Raw genomic sequence first — 22,478 nt, forward strand, 5'->3', positions numbered from 1 at the left:
TGAATTTCAAAATATAACATTCAACAAAAAAAATGCATCTGAAATGTAATAGTAATATTACAAAACTGAATCCGCATACACACACAGGCATAGATGAATACTTTTTTACGTTCTGCTATTTTATATAAAATACGCGTTTCGGTATAACAAAAAAAAAATGTTTCATAAAAATACGTAGATATGACATGAATGTTGCACACGTTGGTAAAGCATTTAATTGCTCGTTACATTTCCATGAATATATTTAATTAAACTATATATAAATATACACACACATTTTCAGAGGTTTTGCATATGAAATATTTAAAATATTTAATGCGTCCTGCAATTATTTATATAATTCTGTATATGTTTGTGTGTATTAAAATTTAATAATCGAATTGAATCTGGGACCGCAGCACGCAAAATATGTACAATACACAACAATATATATTTCTGCAAAGTTGTTTATTAAATTTGCTTCGAACTTTAATTTGATAATTTATTTGTTGTACCGCATGATTTTTGATTACGTTTTATTTATATATTTCCCGCGGACGATTAAATTAATAATCGAAACCGTCGGCATTGCGTGAATTATTACTTTACCACAACTATTCAATAAACGATAATTAAACCGCGAAGGTGTTTTTACTATTCACTTTTTTTTTGCAACAGTACGAAAATTTGCAAAATTTTTGTTATTTGTAATGGTTTAACAGCAACGTTCATGTTGTGACAAAGGAAATAACTGAGATGTATAAGTCGCACGTATGAAATCACTTTGCCATCATTGTTCACGCAGCAAGAAGGTATGTTTTTTTTTCTTAAGAAGTAGCGCGTATTATAAATGATCGCCATCATTGTAAACACCTGCTACCAAGTACAGTTGTATTATTCGACGTGTTCCCTCCTATACGATTTCACAATAAATCCCCCGGATCAATGGAAAGTATTATTCATCCGTTTTTTTCACATTCACTTAGTTTTAATAGTATCACATAAAAATGAATACAAAAAGACTTATATAAGAATAGTTTTTGTATTCATTTAAATATATTTATTACATTTTTCGTTAGATGAACCATATCTCACGATGTATAAGTTGCATCTTGTCATTCTATACTGCGACTTAAAGGCGATATAACGCTTTAAAAAAAAGTTCCTTTACAGTTTTGTGTTTAGTGAATCCAGTTGTGTGTTAGAGCGTTCCAAAATGAAGGTAAAAATAGAGAAAATTCGATACTTTCTTCAGTACCACTAAGGAGAAAAGCACACAGTATCGAATGCAATAGCTTTGGTTCCAATGCTTCCGTTCTGGTAATATGGACCTAGAAGATGAGGCCAAACATCGAAAGTGATTATCCAGAAAACCGATTGGAACCATTTGCATAAGGTTTGATCTCACGAAGAAGCTCAATGCATGGGAGAAAACGCAAATATGACCATTCAATATTTATTTTCGTTCTTAAATTACGTTTCGACATAAATTATAAAATATGTTTTACGAGTAGTAACGCAAATTTGTTCATTTGATAATTTATCGTTATTTTATAATTATTTTACTAATTCACAGATGAACCAAACCCACAAAATATATCAATTTCATATTTATGCAACGCATATATTTTATTTGATATTTGATATTTGCATTATCGCTTAATATTCAAATATTTGTAAGCATAATTGCAAAATGGCAAATATTAAACGAACCAATAACAATAATATTACTATAAATATCATGAAGGCCAAATTAACAAAACAAAAACAACAAGAACATTGTCTATACCGCATGCGGTGGCTCTTGTCATGGCTATATTACAAAATTAATGTTATTAGTAAAAATAACTTGTTTTTTTTTGTAGATGAGAGGAAACCTTAAGTCTTTGGTACTGTGGGATTCTTACTGCTCTAAAACCTCTCACATTCTTCGTCAGCAAACAGGACTTGTATCATTGTACTACAGTAAAAATAGCTATCGCAATGCATGCTACATGATGATCTCAAGTCCATTTAAATTGCTTGAAATTGAAAGAAACAATACTTCCTTACAACACTTCAAAAATACAATTTATGCAATTCAGGAAATCTTCTAATTATATAACAATTATTACACAATTTGGAACTCAATTTGAAAAAGTCATATATCGTAACAAGTCCATCGTGTCCTTGTATTTTGATGTCGTAAGTTGTTGTTGTTAACACCACTTTTCCTATGTGGATTTTAAACTGTGCATTCTCTTCCATTTTATAAAAAAAAACTCATCCAAAATTCTACGTTAGAATAATTGTTATATAATTTATATTGATATTGGAAAGATTTAATAATGAAAAATATGTTTGACTTGATGTAATTGTATATAGAGAGATTGAATAAAAGCGTTGAGCTTTTTAAAGTATATATATAAGACAATTTGTGAGATGGCTTTTAGAATCGTCCAATATGTGAGTGAAAATATCTAAGTGTTATTTCTGCGGTCGTACATCAGAGGATTTTTTGGGGGGGGTCTTATATAATTCCTCTATAACAAGCTCATCGCGTGTGTGCAGCGCGCGTCTAAGTATATATTTTTGTTGGCTTTTTGCGAAAGTGTGTTGGAGTCGAGATATGAACTTGAAGACGGTGCTCGCCCTCCCGCGGAAATCCTCCCTTAAAACCACCGTAATTCCAAAAAATAACACACAAAAACACACACACCACACCGACTCAATTTAAATTTAGGATGAAAGAGGCATTATTGAATTTATTTGACTGAGTCGCACGCCTGCCTCTGTTGCGGATCTAATTGGCTGTAAAGCGAAAGCGATCTTTCTTCAACAGTTTTCCTCTTTAGCATTTTATCCCATTAAAAGCGGGAAAGCACAAATCATCCGTGACGCAAAGAATGCAATTTCACTACTACTACCACCACCAACACCATCACCACTACCGCCACCTCGGTTTCACCCTCCAACTTTTGCGATTTAAACTCTCATCAAATTAAAATTTACTGTGCCCAATATATGCACCGTTCTAAATCAATATCCCGTTCCCATTACGATTACGAAATCGAAACAGGACACCAAGCTGTCTCTCTCCACTTCGAGCTAATTATTTTTATTTCAAGTGCAAAACTTCATCTAATTATGAAATCGAATATACTCGAATTCCTACTAGGCATGTTCACGTTATGAAGCGTGAACGTAAAGCGTATTCCATTGCACAACGATGAGCACAGCAGATGTTCCCTTTTGCTGCCTACTAGTTTTTAAGTGAATATTAAATATGTTTATAGCTTAATAACGAAACAAGCTCTAAATGACTCAAATGAAAATTACATTTTCCTTTATAAATCACCATCACAACACAGACATTTTCCCACAGATTTTTTAGAGAATGAAAGTAAAATAAAACTTGGATCTTAATAACTAAACATAATAACTGAATATAGAATGATTATGTTACTACTTTCGATTAAACTATGAAGTAATAAGGCAGCACAACACTAAATTTAACCCAAAATTGTATAAATCAAAATTATTTGTAAAGTTTTTGAACTTTTATGAAGCCTAAACAAATTTAATTTTTATTTTGAATTTATAATTTTTCCTAACTACAATATTATTAAACTAAGGCAGTTTCTACTTGTTCTTCATTACTGAAGAGATTATTTTACATATATTGAAATTAAATAAATTTTGATGTAACCTGATACTCAAAAACAAATTATGCAAAATTTATTTGCTTCAATATAACGAATTCAACTATAATCAAGAACGAATTAAGAAACGTTTCAATTAATTTTATAAAATAATCTAAATTTGGTTCAACAGGAAATATAAATATTTATATAATGTGAATGTTACAGTTACATTAATAATAAATAAACAATCTGTATCTGAAATTATAAAAGCAATAATTAGTTTCGTGCATGCTTTCATTTTAAAATCAATATATTTCTAGGATAATGCAATTATAACATCGTTCACAGCTCATTGTTTTCGAGTTCAGATAACAATATGTATATATATCCGATATATATATCTACATAGTGTGTGGGAGCAGGACGGGAAACAGGATGATGATGATTTTACAGGTCTATGAGTATGTTCATATTGAATTTTAACATTGTTAAAATAGCTTTCATAAAATATTAATTGCTTTTTATTTCGTGGACCAATGACGAATGCTGCCATGTGACCGGTCGGAAATCGGCGCGATGCATTCGAATTTCACAATTTCCGTCCCGTAATGCATTTATACTTCAATTTGCGTACTCATAGGAGAGGGATGCAGTCAGTGTGCGGACCGGAATGAAGCTATACAGTTAGATAGATGGTCGACCCAAAGATATTATTACACATACATATTTTACATTCTTCTGTGAAGATTATCTTTCCTTAATTTCTACGAGAAATTAAAGTGTACATGAAAATACAAATTTCTTATTTGTTCTATTATCCTTCCATATTATACATAACAACACAGCTAAAGTTATTCATTACTTTGGGTCTTTCTGCCTTCTGATTAATATCACAATTACCTAATTGATCTATATTGAATTAATTATTATGAAAACATCATATTAACATGATATTTAATCTACAGTAAAACGTAGTAAAAAACAAAAAGAATCTTCGTTTCGATATCCCAAATACCGCACCTTAAATTTCTTTTAATAGTCTTAATAAATTAGGCAGTGAAGAGCAAATAAAAATACCGTAAACTTAATTTACTGTAAGTGCTGAACGGGTAAGATTTTAAGTATGTACTTGGAAAGTTTTAACAATTCGTTATTTTCAAGTTCGATGGAGTTAAAAAAGACAACACATTTGATCATTTCACATTTGATATGTGTTTTAAATAAATATTGGAACGTGCTTTCACATGAGTGGTCGATGATGTAATTATCTTAAGAAATTCACGAAAAACTGACCTCTTACCTAACCTAACCTAACATCTAATTCTAATTTCTACACCTCATAGCAGGCGACTCGATGACAGGACGAAGATATAAGTATATTATTTGGAAAGGTGAGATATTCAACTTTCATACGAGTGGTCGATGATGTAATTATCTTAAGGGGTTATCGAGAAATTCAGGAAAAACTAAAAAAATCTTAAAAAAAAACTTCGTTTACTATTACGTAACGAACATTACGTAACTTTTGTTACATAAAAAGTTACATAACGCTTGCGTGCAAGTGATTATGCAATAAAATCATAAAAATGTTTATTAGTTTTCGAGTTATTAACGAAAATCCATTTTTTTGGTAAATCCTATTCACTTTTTTTTCCAATTTCTACAACTCATAGCAGGCGACTCGGCGACAGTATTTATTCCATGCATTACCTAGTTATTATATAAAATACAGTAAATGTAAATAAAGAAATTGATAAATATTAATTACATTATGTAGTAGTATTACACTAATAAATTGAATATATATTCCAGTTGGTGTTAATTAAAACAACAGATTTAAGAAATGATAGTAATTTAGGATTTTGTATTAATAAAATCTTCGAAATTATAAATTCGTTCTGAAACTCGCGTTGTAAGAGATTGTGGCTGAATATACGAGGTACGCCGCAAAACCAACTTCTCCATTCTCAACTTTTCTGCACAAATGATCACTAAACATTCTACTTCAGTGTTAATTTTAACTGAAATTTCGTACAGAGATATATTTAATAATTATTAAATATTCTAAAACTATATATTTTTTATATAACAAAGATATCGCCACGAACATTTTAAATTTACTACAAATAATTTAAAAAAATACAGACACTATTAACACATTAAATAAAGAAATCTCTACATAATAATAATTAATAGTAAAAATTAAGATAATATCTATTTCATTACTAATTGATAATAGATTCTTGGTTAATCACACTTGCTGTATGTCTACAAAGACTACATGATTGTCTTGTTTTTTTTTATCATGTTTTACATGATAATTTGAATGAAATGTAGTTATTGATTGGGAATTCGTAAAATTTGGAAGCTTTCGTAATAAATGCGAATCATGATCCCATCTGAAGTTAAAATGATAAGTGGAGAGAATGCGGAGAGGAGCTTTCTAGTATAAAGTTTAGTGTCGGATGCAGTCCGCCATTATTATTAGTCAATGATGCGAAGTTCAGTCCCTAACGCTGATATTCTGCATCGGAGAACCGCACTCGGACTTAACTTACTTGTTATTCATGACCATGTTAATATATCTGTTTAGATGTAAATATGGAAACTGGTAACTTGACGTGTTATTGCATTCGCGGACTTGTAAAATAGGGAAATAGGGGATGGACGGAGCGCATACAAAACGGTTCGCTATGTTAATTCTCCTCTTTGTGCATTTAACCTGTTACTGTTTTAATTTTTCCTCCGACTATCCAAACAACCCACCCTCTACTGTCTCTACTGTCCCACGTTGGAATTTCTATAAATTTGCGTAGGGCCGACACTGCGCCGCTCTACGTGGAATCTCATTAAAGACAGTATGTCGCCCGCTCCCTGCATAAGCCAGTCTCTTCAAACTGCCTTTGATATGACTCGGAAATCCTTCGAATAAATCTGTCTAATCATACGGCATAACGTGCCAAGTACGCACTAACATAGTATTACAACGGCGACGTAACTAAAAGCCAGCGTGTTATAAGACAAGCCTAAGATTCACGGTCCAACTTCAACTTGGGTGGAAACTGTGTTTCACCATGATAAGAAGAGAGCGTCGCCTCTCGTACATACATACCACACCACACTACACACACTTACTGCTATTTTGGCGAAATTTAAATCACATTATTTCCTTTCATAAATTGACAATAACTCATCTAAATTAGATTGTAATATAGAGGAAATCCATTTAATATTCTAGACACATAAAATATTTAACTAATAATGAATAAAGATCAAGTGTATTTGCACACACTAACTTATAATAATAATATTTATTAGTCAAAATTGTAATCAAAGAGCTATCGACCTAAGTTTTTCCGCTCAATATATGAACTTATATTACTGTATTTAATATGAATGAGTTTATTGGTTTTCGATACAGTTATAACTCGTTATAAGTTTGTCAAGTTCTTTTCCCATGCACTCCAAAACACTTGACATTAAGAGGCTAAAAAGCGATTGGTTGTTACAGGTTACCTAGGGGATTTCTGTAATACAACTTAAGAATAGACTTTTTTATTGAAATTTCTAAGTAATATTAACGCTCACCTTTGCACAGCAGATAACATCATTAATATTATTATTGTATGAAAATGTAATTATTACAGCATTGAAAGTAACACGTTTATCCTTTGCAATTCTTGATTATACAGCGAAACATACATAACAAGACCGTGTTAGGAAGTTTGTTCTTCCAAAAAATATGTTTTTGAGCTTTTATTCCAGTTTTTACACAAAATGAGGCCTAAACAAATTTTCTTTTGAATTTATAATTTTACCTACCTACAATATTATTAAACTAAGGCAGTTTCTACTTGTTCTTCATTACTAAAGAGATTATTTTACATATATTGAAATTAAATAAATTTTGATGTAACCTGATACTCAAAAACAAATTATGCAAAATTTATTTGCTTCAATATAACGAATTTAACTATAATCAAGAACGAATTAAGAAACGTTTCAATTAATTTTATAAAATAATCTAAATTTATTTCAACAGGAAATATAAATATTTATATAACGTGAATGTTACAGTTACATTAATAATAAATAAACAATCTGTATCTGAGATTATAAAAGCAATAATTAGCTTCGTGCATGCTTTCATTTTAAAATCAATATATTTCTAGGATAATGCAATTATAACATCGTTCACAGCTCATTGTTTTCGAGTTCAGATCACATTGAATGTAACACGTTTATACTTTGCAATTCTTGATTATACAGCGAAACATATAATTACAAGACGGTGTTAGGAAGTTTGTTTGTAATGTACTAATCACTTTATCTGCAGGGCTTGACAGTCCTTGGCCTTGTGGCCGTCCTTGCTGCATCTCAGACAGTGCCTTGTTCTGTCTGTGCCTGAGCAACATTTGGGAGAAGGACTACGTCTCTGCAGGAGACCAGGCCGATCCTTGTGCGACCACTTTTTATGAGCCTTTTCCCAGTGACTTATGGAATTTCGGCTGTCGCTGTTTGCTTCCTCCCCTGTGCAGGTCTTATGTTTTTGACGCAGATTTCCGTCCCTGCTGCGGCTCTCAGTGCGTTTTCCACCTCGCTGATGGTTGTTTGCTCGTCGAGGTCTTTGATGCATCTAGAGCAGCTCTCAGTGTTTCCGCTTTTCCGCTGCCTCATGAAATTTCCATGATTAGGTCCCTTACGATTTGATCACAATTACGGTGATTGGTAGCATTACAGTACTAATCATGAATTAATTTAATTTTAGTAAATCCTTTAGAAACTCTAAAATGTTGAAATATTCGATGTAGATATAACAGCATTGAATGTAACACGTTTATCCTTTACAATTCTTGATTAAAGAGCGAAACATATAATCCCAATTTGTTTGTATCACGAGAAGAATGACATTTTTATGTAATTATGGAATGTCCATTTATTTTTTCGACGTACAATCCTCGACAATGAGGAATGAGTGAGCGCGGCTTGATTTATATGGTCGTATGTAAAAAAAAAAAAGTTCGAATGGCCATTATACTAAATGATGCCCGTTGCCCGTTGGTGCGGGTGAGTTTATACGGCGAGATGTCATGAAGCAAAAACAATATATCCATTCATTTCAGTATTTGTGTGCGCGTGTTTGAGCATGCCTGTATGTGATTGTAGGTAGATAGATAGGTGTGTAGTTGTGTGTGCGTGTGTTGTGGGTGGTGGTTGTGGAAGGGTTTTCGAAATTAGTGGCGTTGCAGGTCCATCATCCGTCGCGACCTATCTATGGGTATCGATTTCGCATCGAACATAAAGCAGGCATGCCGCGGCCAAATACACCTGAGGGCAGACTGTGCAGGTATTTTAATATAATTTCGCCCGACCGCTGCACACATTATTGGGAATCTGCACAGATGCTACGCAGTCGTTCTTAAGCTAACCTCGTCTCTCTCCTGCACACACGGCAACAACCGCCTCGGCCTCGTCCTTTCCTTCCAGCCCGTTTTACGGATACCGTTATTGGTTTCCGGATCGGTTGCCATAATGCTGCTTCGTTTTCCTTTTTTTATTTTCCTCTAAAGGGACATCGGATTGACTGGTTGGTAGTCTCTACCTTTTTCCAAACACTCTTATTGAATTTAGTGTACAAAAATACACAACATACAAAAACAATTTTGCGTAAGTTTCGTTTTTCCAAATTCATTATAAAATTGAAATTGTTTACAAACAATATATGCTGACTACTACAACGCTATGAAAACAATACATTTAAATAAACTAAATGAAGTGCATATATGTGATACAAATTCGTGTATTTTTAAACTACTAAATTACAATAAACATTCATCAATTATTAGGATTACGATAAATACATACATATTTTTGTATATAACACTTTTCATGCAAGCTTATTGTTAATATTTACAGGACAGAAATATAATCGAATAAAAAGGACTTGTTGAAGATAATTATGAAATATTTATAAAGAAGCAATTGAACTGAAACGTGTCCAATAATCGTATTCAGTAATTAACAAATACAAATCAGCATAACAGGTGACAAAATCAGCTCTGCCTTCAGCCAAATGGGAATCGAACATCGCTCCTGTCAACGAATAATATCTGGAGCAACAGGACAACGCACAAACATGGTCACAATAATCATGAATCGGCTGGAGGCACACTGGTAACGTTTAGAGAAGGGATTACTATATGACTACACACGATATCTGGGGATAGCAAATAAACCCCCCGAGACAATACCTCTCTACTAAATACGGCAAACACTGTTTGTGTCATTTGAAGATGCTATTAAATATAAAGGTAAGTATATGGCTAATAGCAGACAGACTAGAAATGTGCTGTTGATATCCAAAACATGAAAAACTCTAAGAAAATAAAACTATTATTTCATAAATCACTATGGTTGTTCCAGGTTACCGAGGGGATTTCTATAATACAACTTAAGAATAGACTTTTTTTATTGAAATTTCTAAGTAATATTAACGCTCATCTTCGCACACCAGTTAACATCTTGTTTCATTAATATTATTTTTGTATGAACATGTAATTATTACAGCATTGAATGTAACACGTTTATCCTTTGCAATTTTTGATTATACAGTAAAACATATAATCACAAGACCGTGTTAGGAAGTTTGTTCTTCCAAAAAATATGTAATGTACTAAGCCCTTTATATGCAGTTTGTGTCATTTGTAGATGCCATTAAATATAAAGGTAAGTATATGGCTAATAGCAGACAGACTAGAAATGTGCTATTGATATCCAAAACATGAAAAACTCTAAGAAAATAAAACTATTATTTCATAGATCACTATGGTTGTTCCAGGTTACCGAGGGGATTTCTGTAATACAACTTAAGAATAGACTTTTTTTATTGAAATTTCTAAGTAATATTAACGCTCACCTTCGCACAGCAATTAACGTCTTGTTTCATTAATATTATTTTTGTATGAACATGTAATTATTACAGCATTGAATGTAACACGTTTATCCTTTGCAATTTTTGATTATACAGCAAAACATATAATCACAAGACCGTGTTAGGAAGTTTGTTCTTCCAAAAAATATGTAATGTACTAAGCCCTTTATTGCAGTTTGTGTCATTTGGAGATGCTATTAAATATAAAGGTAAGCATATGGCTAATAGCAGACAGACTACAAATGTGCTGTTGATATCCAAAACATGAAAAACTTCTAAGAAAATAAAACTATTATTTCATAGATTATTATGAAATTGAATGAAATAAAATGTTTTGTAGTATATCTTTCTGTATAGTATAATTTCAATAGATTTATATTAAATAAATAGATGAAAAGAATAAAACGAATATCAAACAAATATTTAAACGACGTTCGATGTTGTTATACAATTATTGGCTTTATAGACGAATTTGCATTCTACCCAACCGCCCTTCAACAAGTTCGTAATTTATATCAGAAATTCTTCTGATATTAAAAATACTCTTTGTACTAGTTTGTCTACCTGTATTTAAAGTTTATTATTAAAATCCGTCCTCTTTGAGCATGCGAATGGGGGGTGTGTGTTTATATAACGTGCATTTTGTGCGCGCTCTCTGAGCTGTATAGGGTGAGGGTATGTGTATGTGCAGTTTCTTGCAGAGGAATCAAAGCACGCAAGAATCATGATTGCCGTACACGTTAGGTATTGTAGGCAAAAGTGCACACAGTCATCGGCAGACAAAGCCGGCCAGTTGGGAGCCACTAACGAGCGCCAAAAGCTCCGGCGTAAACATCAAAAGGACTCTGCAGTTATTTTTTCTATTAAAAAAAAACAAACACAAAGAAAGAATCCGTCTTGTGTAAAAAAATAATAATATGCAAGAATAATCGAAAAAAAAAAATGTACACACACACACACGACAAAAGGAAATAACTGCGAGGACAACACATTATATAATACAGCACTAATAATTCTACAATGCAGCACGAGTGCAGTGCCTTTCTGTAACTAAATACTATGAATCACATTTTCCAGCATCATATACGAAATGTATCTTGTGTAACGTAACTTAAATTATATATAGACATGATTTTTGTTCATCCAAAATCACTTTTGTTAAAAAAAATGTATTGTAGTAGTCAGTAATATTATAAACTGTCTAAATTATTTATACAATTATAGTGTTAATACTTTATGAAATAGTTTAAACACGATCGCTTACGCAACATCAGTGATTATGATTGTAAAGATGGTTTTTTTTTACTTTCTATCATCGTTTCGTCGATACATATCGTGGTTAATTGATTGATCGATCAATTATATTGTTCACAAATTGTTATTTAATGAAAATCACTTTTCTTACGTTTTTGATTCGTTAACTGCAGTGAATTTGAAAACAATCGCCTAATTTTTATTACACTCTTATCAAGTGTGCGAAAAGCACTCTATTCGTGTCCAAATAAGGATAAATGTACGTTTCTTGTTGATTTTAAATAATCATATGTAATAGGAATAATGAGTAACATAAATGATCTATATATATATTAGATCCGCAAAGAGGAAATACTACAATGAATGCAGAATGTAATATTGTCAAGTTTCGATCGATTTTGCGAGTTTTGGGTCACAACATTTTTTATGGTAGACGCGCATTTCTAATAAGAGCATTCCTTGGCACATTCGCCCAGAAAGTCCATTTCCTACGACCAACGAAACCTCTTTATGTCAGTCGATATTTTTATCCTTTAATTTCCTGCACTACTCACATTAAAATATCTCAGTGATTGATTAGATTTTGCCCGATGACTGTAAATCGATGTACAATAATGACATTACTTTGTAGTTTAGCTTTGTGAACATTACATCATTTCCCTCACAAAACACCATTCAGAATGTGATGGCAAAATAAATGGCAAAAAAATCAGTCAAAATTAAACATAAAATTATTTATTTTCGCAAAATATTAATGACTTAGCCTTAGTGTTGTAGAAACTGAGAGTTTCTAAGGGTTTCGGGAGATGTGATTAAGGGATAAAAATTTATAGAATTTAAATGAGATGTCATTAGGCGACCCCTCCGGTTCCCCAAATTGCTTCTGAAAATTACCCAATTCTGAGTTTCACCTGTTTAGGTCACTCTTGACGCCTTGAATAATTGATGTGTGTCTTCACGAAACGGAAAACACACAATTCAATAATAATCGAAACAGTTTTAAAATTTACTTACTAAGAAAATATCTCCGTTTAAATCAAACTAAATATAAATACAATAAGTAATTATATTAAAGCCATATCAACGTATGAACGTATTTTTTTATGAAATAACATAACATAAATATGAGAGGCAGAAAGTCATGAAGTGTTTAATTTATAATATTTTCTGCTTATGTATTTTAATGTTAGATAGGATAATCTCTGCCTTCTGGCGAATTAGGCAAGCTGGAGGATATTGTCTCCTCAGCCTAGGCGAGTCCGGTTGAAAAGCGCGCCCCATTCGTGCGACAGATGTTCAAAGTCTCGCTGTGATTTAAGGCCGCTTCTGATTACAATTTGATGATTATACCGAGCTCTGCACAGCTCTGTGCTCACTCCGGAACGATTTAAAACGGACTGCCTCCTGCTATAATACAAAACTTTCATATCCTAATGTTTGTCCCTGATATTAATATAATCTTGTTTCTTATTAAATTTTATACAAAAAAAAAATATCTATATAATTCCACTGCTACGACAAATAATTAAAACTAGAAACATTATTCGACTAACTGGTTCATCTGTTAATTCAAATACTGCAATTCTAAAAGTTATATGACTATAATATGAAAACGAAATACATATTTACAAAAACATTCACAAACTAGTGACATATACTTATTACGTTGAGCAAACAATCATTATTATTGTATTTTTCTCAATACAATAATGTAGCAGAAGAGATCAATCTAAATAACTATTGATCAAAATCAATTATTTCTTTATTGCATCCAAAATAAATGAGTATATTATGAGTACATTAGAACATTTTAATTTTAAGGAAAATATCTTGTTTGCAAACATGGCATTTGGTGAGTTTTGGAGAGCACATGGAGCATGCTTTATGACTGCAAATGAACGCAACATCAGCGGTGCTATTCTTACAGATATTGCATCGTAAACTGTCATTGAACCTCTGCAAGAAGGCTTCAATGCCACCGTTACCAGTGGCCGTGACCTTGAATACTTGTCCATCCGGAGTCACGCGTGATTCTATGTCCGCTCTGCATTTGTAACACTTCTTGATGTTCGCTGAACAACTGAAACATGTCAACTTATGTGTGCAGGGCATATAAGTAACATTCTCTTCAGCCGATTTATGGCAGTTCGAACATGTTTTTAACATCTCAAAGTTATCGACGAAAGTGTCCATATTCGAATCAGCTTCTTTTGAACTCATCCTCGACTAGTAATTCTGATATACGTTCACTGCACGAAGGACGACACTACTTTGATGTACACTCATTAACCATTTTTTTACCTGGTCATGAAAACAAAATACAAATAATTAAAAAGTGATTTAAATACATTCATAACAACTAATAAAAATTGTTGTTCTTGTCCTATATTAGATAAACAAAATATGAAATAATATTACCTGAAAAATATTAAGTTTTTCTAAGTAATATGGCAGACAGACTTTTCAATTGGTGTGAGGATCTTAGAAGAGACTTAACTGTATAAAAACAAACAAAAAACTGATCATTTATCTATAAACGAAAATATGTACAATTTTTTAAAATTTCTTTTTATTTTAATCTATTTAGTTTGTTCCGAATTCGTCAAAGCGTACTATACTAAATCCATCGAAGCCGTACTATACATGGTCATGGAATAGCATGGATGTATAGAAGTTAAATAAAATGAATTAATTTTAAAATTGTATATAACGTTAATACATTCCGCAGATAACCGAGCTGTGATTAATTTCATATATAATTTTTATTTCGATGTGCGCTTACGACTGAAAGAATTTCATTTACGAAAAGGTCGTCCTGATATTGCAAATATCCGGATGGGGCTGAGGGTATATTCGTTTTTAATTTTAAATAAATATGTTTGAAAATTCCAGCGGCTAAAGTCGCGACAGCAGACGTTGTTCTCTTTAAGCCCGAAGATACGACTTACTCCATCGGTATTCGATGATAAATAATATTACAATTCAGATGTGCAGCATAGAAAGTAGTAGTAGTTGTAGCACGCAGCAGTCTGCCAGATCGAATAGCCTCCTCTCTATATGTTCCGGAAGGATGGACCCGAATCGGGGGAAATACATGATGATGACGATTGCTGTTATGTTCAGAACGTAGTACGTACGTACGTACGGTTGGGTCCGCACTCTAGTTGGATTCGTTTTCTCTGCGATTTTCCGCTTTATTATTTATATCAGCTTCCAAATAAATTATTCGGCTTAGATAATAGATTCTTTCTTTTTTTTTTTTGTTAAGCGAACCGGCGATCCTCCCGACAGATTCTTTTATTTCCATTTATCTAGAGCTAGACGGATAAATCATTTACAAACGATTCAGTTTCCGAAATTGATCTGTTTCGCTTACATTATTGCCTGCATCGCATTAATCTGTTGATATTGCGCGTATTGCAAATATTCTGGGTATATTTCCTCAGGCATTTCATCAATACATTATAATATCAGAGTAAAACGCTACATACAATTCTATACTGGAATATTAAAATAATTTCTGAATATTCCAACTAATTACATTTACATAACTTAATTTCATTCATAATTGTAATTTTGTACTAAACTCTTGCAAACTCTTCACTATTCCAAAAAACAACCTAAATATTACGCAGTAGTATAGTAAAATATTACATAAACTTGTTAATATGTTGTGATAACAAATAAAAATTAAATTTATAAGGTCTTAACAAACTATTTACATTTAAAAAGTAACCGAGAATTGATTTTATTTAAATACTTGTAATTCAAGTAGAAAACTAGTTATTTTCAATTACAATATAATAATCAAATTTTTAAGTAAACATAGAAGACAAAATCACAAAAAAAATATTATACATCAGTAAATATTTCATGAATAAGTTTATAATTGAACTATTATATAACATTTACCAGTGATTCCCAATGTATGTAGATATGTCAAATAACTTTGGGAAACACTGCTATAAACTACGCATTTGCTGTAAATATAAATGGATTTATCTGATTCTTTTTACTGCTTTAAATGTATTGAATTTGTACATTAATTTATAATATTAAAGTGTATAATGAAAGTGTAAATTATAGCAGAAATGTTTATAATTTAACATATATAATTTATCAAATTTAACATATATACGCATTTTTTTAGTACTAAATAAACTATACTTAATACCACATGTCCTTTCGAGCATTCCTAATCCTTAACTAGATAATGTTACCATGGTTATTACCTCTTTGCAAAGAACAGACAATGGAATTCACATGGATTAAAAGTCATAAGTAAAAATTAATCTCAGTTATCCATTTACATAAAATGTATAAAAGATTTGTAATAACAAATAAAAATTAAATTTATAAGGTCTTAACCAAAATATTTATATTTAAAAGTTGCAATAACTTAACTAGAAAACTAGTTATTTTAAATTACAATATAATAATCAAATTTTTAAATAAACATAGAAGACAAACACACAAAAAAAACAGTAAATATTTCATGAATAAGTTTATAATTGAACTATTATATAACATTTACCAGTGATTCCCAATGTATGTAGATATATCAAATAAATTTGGGAAACACTGCTAAAAACTACGCATTTAAATGGATTTATCTGATTCTTTTTACTGCTTTAACTGAATTGAATTTGTACATTAATTTACAAAATTAAAGTGTATAATAAAAGTGTAAATTACAGCAGAAATATTTATAATTTACTATTCGTAATAAGCAATAGTTTAATTAGGTAAATAATTAATTAATTATTAATACGTTCATTTAATTAAGTTTTGAATTCATTGGTTATTTATTATATTGAAACGTGTCTTCACAGGCGGCTGCATAACGCAATAATTATTATTATTAAATTTAATTATATTCAAAATAAATGCATTATGTGAAATTGAAAACCCATATTCGTGTATTTAAATATCTCAATCTACTTATTATACTTATAAATTACGAAATCATGTGAATCATGTTAAGAAAATCTCTTTCATTCCAACAACATTTTCATAAGATGAATATAAATCAAAATTATTATTTTTTTTGACAAATAACAGAAATATCTTGACAAATACATGTTTTTTTTTTGTACATTGAAAGTATAAATAATTCGTGGAGAGGGCGCGACTGAATATTCAACACATTTAAATATTCGGAAATATTTTCCATCATTTTTCTCGGCTGCTCGCTACAAAAGGGAGAAGGGAGAAATTCGCGAAAATTGGTTTAGCCCTGACAAGCGTGAAATATAAGAAATATTACTTTAAATGGCACATCGCAAATCCGCGAGCATTTCTTTTGTATATCTAGCAATTCCTGTTGCGGCGATGTCTTATTATTTGCACGTGATAAACTATGTTTTCGAACAGTCGTATTTCATTTTAATCATTTACATGTCCCAATCTTATGCAAGCAGCAACCCACATTTTGATTTATTCCACTCTAACCACACGTGAAATTAAACAATTTCATATATCTTTTAACATATTTATTTTCTTCTCTTAACATAAGAATTATCAAATTTAACATATATATACGCATTTTTTTATTACTAAATAAACTTAATGCTTAATTCCACATGTCCTTAACTAGATAATGTTACCATGGTTATTAGCTATTTGCAAAGAACAGCCAATGGAATTCACATGAATTAAAAATCATAATATCTTTGGTTGTAAAAATTAATCTCAGTTATCCATGTATAAAAATTATTAAATAATTATAAAATTTCAAGATATTTCCGTTATCATTAACGTTTGGTTTTAAAATTAATCTAAATAGTCAAAGTAATTATCAATATTTTCGTCAACTAGTGCATTTGAGCTTAAACATTAGATTGTAAAGTCTCTTCTAGTAATCATGTTTATTTAAGGCTATTTAAGTTGTATTATGCCTTTATACTAAATTTTCATATTATTTTAGATCTTAATGTTGTTTTTTTTACTTATATTATTTCCTTTAGTTGGCAAACTGTTGTTGCTAGGTAATCAATTTGACATTTAATATTGATAAAACAGTGAGTCCTTCTTCCACTTTCAGGAGTAGAATCAAGCAGAAAAATGGAGAAGAGTAAAAAGACATATAAGAAATGTTCGAGAATCGTACCAAACATGAAGGTGGAGGATCACAGTTCGAAATCATTTTGGAATTACGTGTTTGAATGTTTAGAGAGCGACGTTGCTATTGTGAGTATAAATGCATTATTGTTAAATCAAAGTTTGATTTATTTATTTACGCCAATTATCAAATGCACGCAATTATTGAAACAATATTTTCCACAGAACGTTGGCGGTATTTATTTACGATAGAGTTTCGAACTGAAATTGTTTTCTTGCACAATTCAAAGTAGTTTCAACAAGTCCGTCTGTTTATTTTAATTAATGTTGTGGCATTTGCAGCCGTTGCACCGTCGCATCGAACACCTGCAGGATGTGTTCCCAGAGAATATCTTGAAGAAGGTAATTAATATATTGGGATGCGATAAGAACCAGGAGGATCAGTCGATGTTGAACGCATCCTCGTCCCTCGAGACAATAATGCGTCGAAGTGTCATGCTGGACGTGGCGATTCAGAAAGAGCACGATCCGCAAATCAATTTCCGCAAAACTTTGACTGGCCCCAAGAGGTACGATTTAACCATCCTCATCCTCATCCTCATCCCCGTTTCAAAATCCATAAGCGACGAGCCCTGACGAATTGCTTTCAGCTACGCCGCTCTGGGATCCAACATGTACATACGATTCCTTACGGTCCCTGAAACGACTGCTGCCAGATGGAGGCCGATTCCGCCACGCACTTTCCACGGGATGAATCTGAACGAGAAGTGCGAGGCGTTAACTCTGGCTGTACATCATCATTTAATTTGTGCATTCACGCTGTACTGAGAGACTTTGTAGATCGCCTCGGAGTTCGTGGAATGGCTGAAGGGCTTAGGTGGCGATGAATCCACTATCCTGGACGTACCCGTTATACTCAGTTTGTTTGAGATCGGTTTCAATGCCCATGCAGCCGACTCTCTCTGTGTCCGAATTAAAGAGCTAAATGCCGTCTCCAAAGCTGTCGCTAATGCAAGAAACATGCCAGAGGTAAGTGAATTTTGGAATTGACAATAAACATTCCTTCTGACCGAAAGTTTCAAACATATAACATACAATCATATTATAATTTATCCATAAACTTTATTGCGATTTTATGAGGATAATTCGAATACTTATAACATTTGTTTAAATTATTCAGGAATCGGTATTTGAATTTGACGTACTCCTCAGACAAATTTGAAATTGGAAAAGACTGGAAAAGTGCACCAGTTTAAAAATTAGTAACTGCATCCAGAGCTACATTAAGAGTATCATACTTCCTAGACACCAGTTAAATCAGTCATTACAGTATACTTTTTAATATTTGAATTTAACATATTGAATATGATACTGAGTCTGCCATCTATCGAGCAGTTACTAGGACAACATTCATGAAAAGCTCTTCGCATCCTGCAGCGATCGTCCTGCTGCAATCAATGCTACGTAACGATACGCCATCTATCCTAACAGTGAGCTAAGCTAGTTCAATCATTTCCTTCTTTTGCAAACGAAATATAAAATTCAATATTAAATTTCATCTAAGATTTAAACTGTTATAAGAAGAACATTTATATCAAACATATTTATTAGAAATATGTTTCTGATACTTCAATATTAAATACATTTTATTAATTATTGCTGTATGTTGTTATTGTACAAATGTTACATAATTCTCGACAAATTATCTTGAAGAAATCTTGAACTTTAATAACGTCGGAAAGATCTATGGTCAATAGCCGCTTTTTAACAGTTACGTTCTATTTATTTATATATAGTTACAGGTTCGATTTACGCCGATTCACAATAAGGCCGATGCGAAATAAGGCTTATTAATTGCTGATTTTACACTTACTATAACTAACTAAACCCTATAGTTACCTCACTGTAAATATGGGTTCATTTTACGCCGATTCGATTTGCGACTGCTTTTGTAAGAAAAAAGACAATCTACTAAAAATCGAAGTTTATTTTTCTCAACAAAAGAACTTGTGACAAAAGCTTTATCATTTTAATATACTTTGCAAGACATTATCTTTAATGTTCAGAATTGCATATTGATTAAATTTAATAAAGCTTGTTCTTTGTCCTGAATCGAGTGTTTTCGTGGTATATTAATGATCTGCAAAACTGTTTCTCTTCAACTGACGAAGGATAACTTCTTTTTTTTTTTTTAATTAAATTATATACTTGAGTTGACTCTACATTATGTACATTTACATTATGAATATCGATGAATTCCATTGTTTTCTATAAATAATGACTTGTGTTTGTAGGCGTCCTATACATCGAAACTGTACAATCAATTGTACAGAGACTTTAGTTCGGTTAAAAAGCAGGAAGATATGTTCGCGTTCGGAACAATGTTACCACCTGAAATGAGATCGGCACCACAAAAGGACAACATCGCGGTGAAGTGGCTGCAAAACACGCGCGTCCCAGAAAGGATAGCCACAATGGCGACAGTATGGGAAGGAATAGAAAATCTGAGGTGAGAGTAAACAAAACGCGTTGATGTTATTTTCTATTTCGAATTAAATTTAGATCAACGCTGGGCTATTGTAATTGGTTACTTGAGCATCCGGAAATCCAGCCACCGGATTACTTGGTTCAAGCCGGCCTTTTGGATAAAGTGTATGAGATTAGAGAGCACAGGTCTGCTTCTTACCATTCGGAAGCGGGATTCACAATATAAATCCAACACAAAAATTCTAACAATAACTAAATTGAAATAAATCAAAATTCATTTAATATCCGTTCCTTAAATCCTATTTACATTTTAGTCTGAATTTCATTTCTTTTCATAAATTACAAAATTCATTATTAAATTATACTGTATAAAGATTATTTCGCAAAGAACTAACTAACTAGCCATGAATCAGGTAAATTTAGAATAACTAGTAAACTTAAATTAAAGATCTCCAATGTTCATATTAAGTAAATATAGGTAAACAGAGTAAAAGTATTTGGTATATTTAATTATATAATTTATAAACTACCTTAAGAATTAATGAACTTTAACAGTACTAACCAAAGTTTTATTCTCATAGTATAAAACTTTGGAAATTGTAAATTATTTATAAAATATGATTTCCTCTGTTTTCTCCGTTCCATATCTATCACTATTTGTAGCTTCTTATTGGACATTCTAGTTTTCTTTTTTCACTGCATTGTATTTTTGAAATTCTTCCGACATCTTTTGTGGAACCTAAAAAGTACACAAATTTGCTTAACTTTTTAGACAAAACTTATACGTATATTCTTAATATATATTCTGAATATAATCAAGCTAAAAGATAATCGATACTAAACTTTCACCTGCATCAGTTTTTTTATTATTATTTATGTTGTATCAAGTATAATATTACAATAAAAACACTCGAATGTATTCAATAAAATTTGGGATGGAAACACGTAAATGTTCTTAAAATTAAATAATTCTATTTACGATGTATTATGATCTCAATATATAGCTGATGTAAGATGTGTGGACTAACTACAACTGTGATTCTAGAACTAAACTACTTTGAGAGTGAAAATGCAACATGCGAGGAGAACGAAATATAACAATCTACAAAATATATAATTAAATACCGATAAACAATAATTATTTTATAATTATCAATAAATTGTATGGCTAATAATAAATATCTAAAGTTTCAAAAGAAAAATATGAATACATTGAATTAAAAAATATATATAATTAATTATATAATGCAGCTCAAAGTGTAATTAAAAAGTTTATGTAAATATAAATTTGGTTCCCATTCAAGGCAACAACAGAACTATTCGTATAATATACTTGAGAATAATCAAAGGTGAATAATATGTAAATGTGGAAAAACGGTAAATTGTGTATGTTAAGGTAGCCAACTCGGCGAGAGCAAAGTTTCACTTGTGTCACATACGGTGAATTAAATATGAATTGCAAAACTCGTACACAAAAACTTTTAACTTCCGTTTTTATGTATTCATTTCCGCATTAACTTCGGCGCAACGGCACGTCCAAACGTATTTAAATTTCGTACACGGAATCAACCGAGCAAATTAACAAGTTAATTCAATCTGCAGACCCGCAGATTCAACACACACCAAGAAACGGTGTATTTGTTCCATTATTACAAAACACATTTTTTTTTGTGTATTTGCTGTAACAATTTCAATATTCCTTAAGTATTCAGATGAAAGTTTTTTTTGCTAAGTGAATTTCGTATACTCAAACAATGAATTCTCAACAGGTTACTAGTTACCCAATTATTTGCCAGCAAAAAAAATAAGAAATGTGTAAAAATTATTGTTTCCCTCGTGGGATTTATATCTGAATCAAACATTACTTAATGGATTGTACGCATAAAAAGAATTATTCCCACTCGACACATAATCCATCAGCACTCTTTTTAATCCACCGTAATTCCTTTTGTCTGAAAGCATTTATATTTATTTTTTTTTAAACAAAAGGAAGTGAATAAAATAATGATAATTCATCAATGTTCTCGAGTGAATTAATAAATTATAATTTCCAAAAAAAAACACACTAAATATTACTATTGTATTATTGATGAAATAGAAAATCTAATACTGCAATAATTGTAACTTTTAGATATTAATTTATA

The 22,478-nt window shown here is 31.4% G+C and overlaps 2 protein-coding genes across 2 annotated transcripts; one reads left to right on the forward strand and one right to left on the reverse strand.

Annotated features, from left to right (window-relative positions):
- Positions 1-13,525: 13,525 nt before the first annotated feature.
- LOC108564752 (E3 ubiquitin-protein ligase MIB2-like) lies at positions 13,526-14,277 on the reverse strand. Its single transcript, XM_017923865.1, has 2 exons — positions 14,206-14,277; positions 13,526-14,088 (listed from the first exon to the last, which is right to left on the reverse strand). The coding sequence occupies exon 2, from the start codon at positions 14,005-14,007 to the stop codon at positions 13,588-13,590; it is 420 nt and encodes a 139-aa protein (XP_017779354.1). The 5' UTR covers positions 14,008-14,088; positions 14,206-14,277; the 3' UTR covers positions 13,526-13,587.
- Positions 14,278-17,808: 3,531 nt separating this feature from the next.
- Positions 17,809-20,638, forward strand: LOC108564751. Its single transcript, XM_017923864.1, has 6 exons — positions 17,809-17,976; positions 18,190-18,416; positions 18,498-18,636; positions 18,688-18,876; positions 20,142-20,356; positions 20,410-20,638. Exons 1-6 carry the CDS (start codon positions 17,851-17,853, stop codon positions 20,558-20,560), a joined length of 1,047 nt encoding a protein of 348 aa, XP_017779353.1. The 5' UTR covers positions 17,809-17,850; the 3' UTR covers positions 20,561-20,638.
- The last annotated feature ends 1,840 nt before the right edge of the window (positions 20,639-22,478 follow it).

Source organism: Nicrophorus vespilloides, unplaced genomic scaffold (assembly GCF_001412225.1).
Source record: "Nicrophorus vespilloides isolate i.1.1-1 unplaced genomic scaffold, Nicve_v1.0, whole genome shotgun sequence".
NCBI lineage: Eukaryota > Metazoa > Arthropoda > Insecta > Coleoptera > Silphidae > Nicrophorus > Nicrophorus vespilloides.

What these genes read in the sequence shown, in the direction of transcription:
- LOC108564752 (XM_017923865.1), bottom strand. Translation starts at nt 14,007, where the DNA reads ATGAGTTCAAAAGAAGCTGATTCGAATATGGACACTTTCGTCGATAAC.
- LOC108564751 (XM_017923864.1), top strand. Translation starts at nt 17,851, where the DNA reads ATGGAGAAGAGTAAAAAGACATATAAGAAATGTTCGAGAATCGTACCA. An exon ending in ACTTTGACTGGCCCCAAGAG is followed by an intron (nt 18,417 to 18,497) that starts GTACGATTTAAC and finishes AATTGCTTTCAG; the next exon opens with CTACGCCGCTCTGGGATCCA. An exon ending in ATGCAAGAAACATGCCAGAG is followed by an intron (nt 18,877 to 20,141) that starts GTAAGTGAATTT and finishes TTGTGTTTGTAG; the next exon opens with GCGTCCTATACATCGAAACT.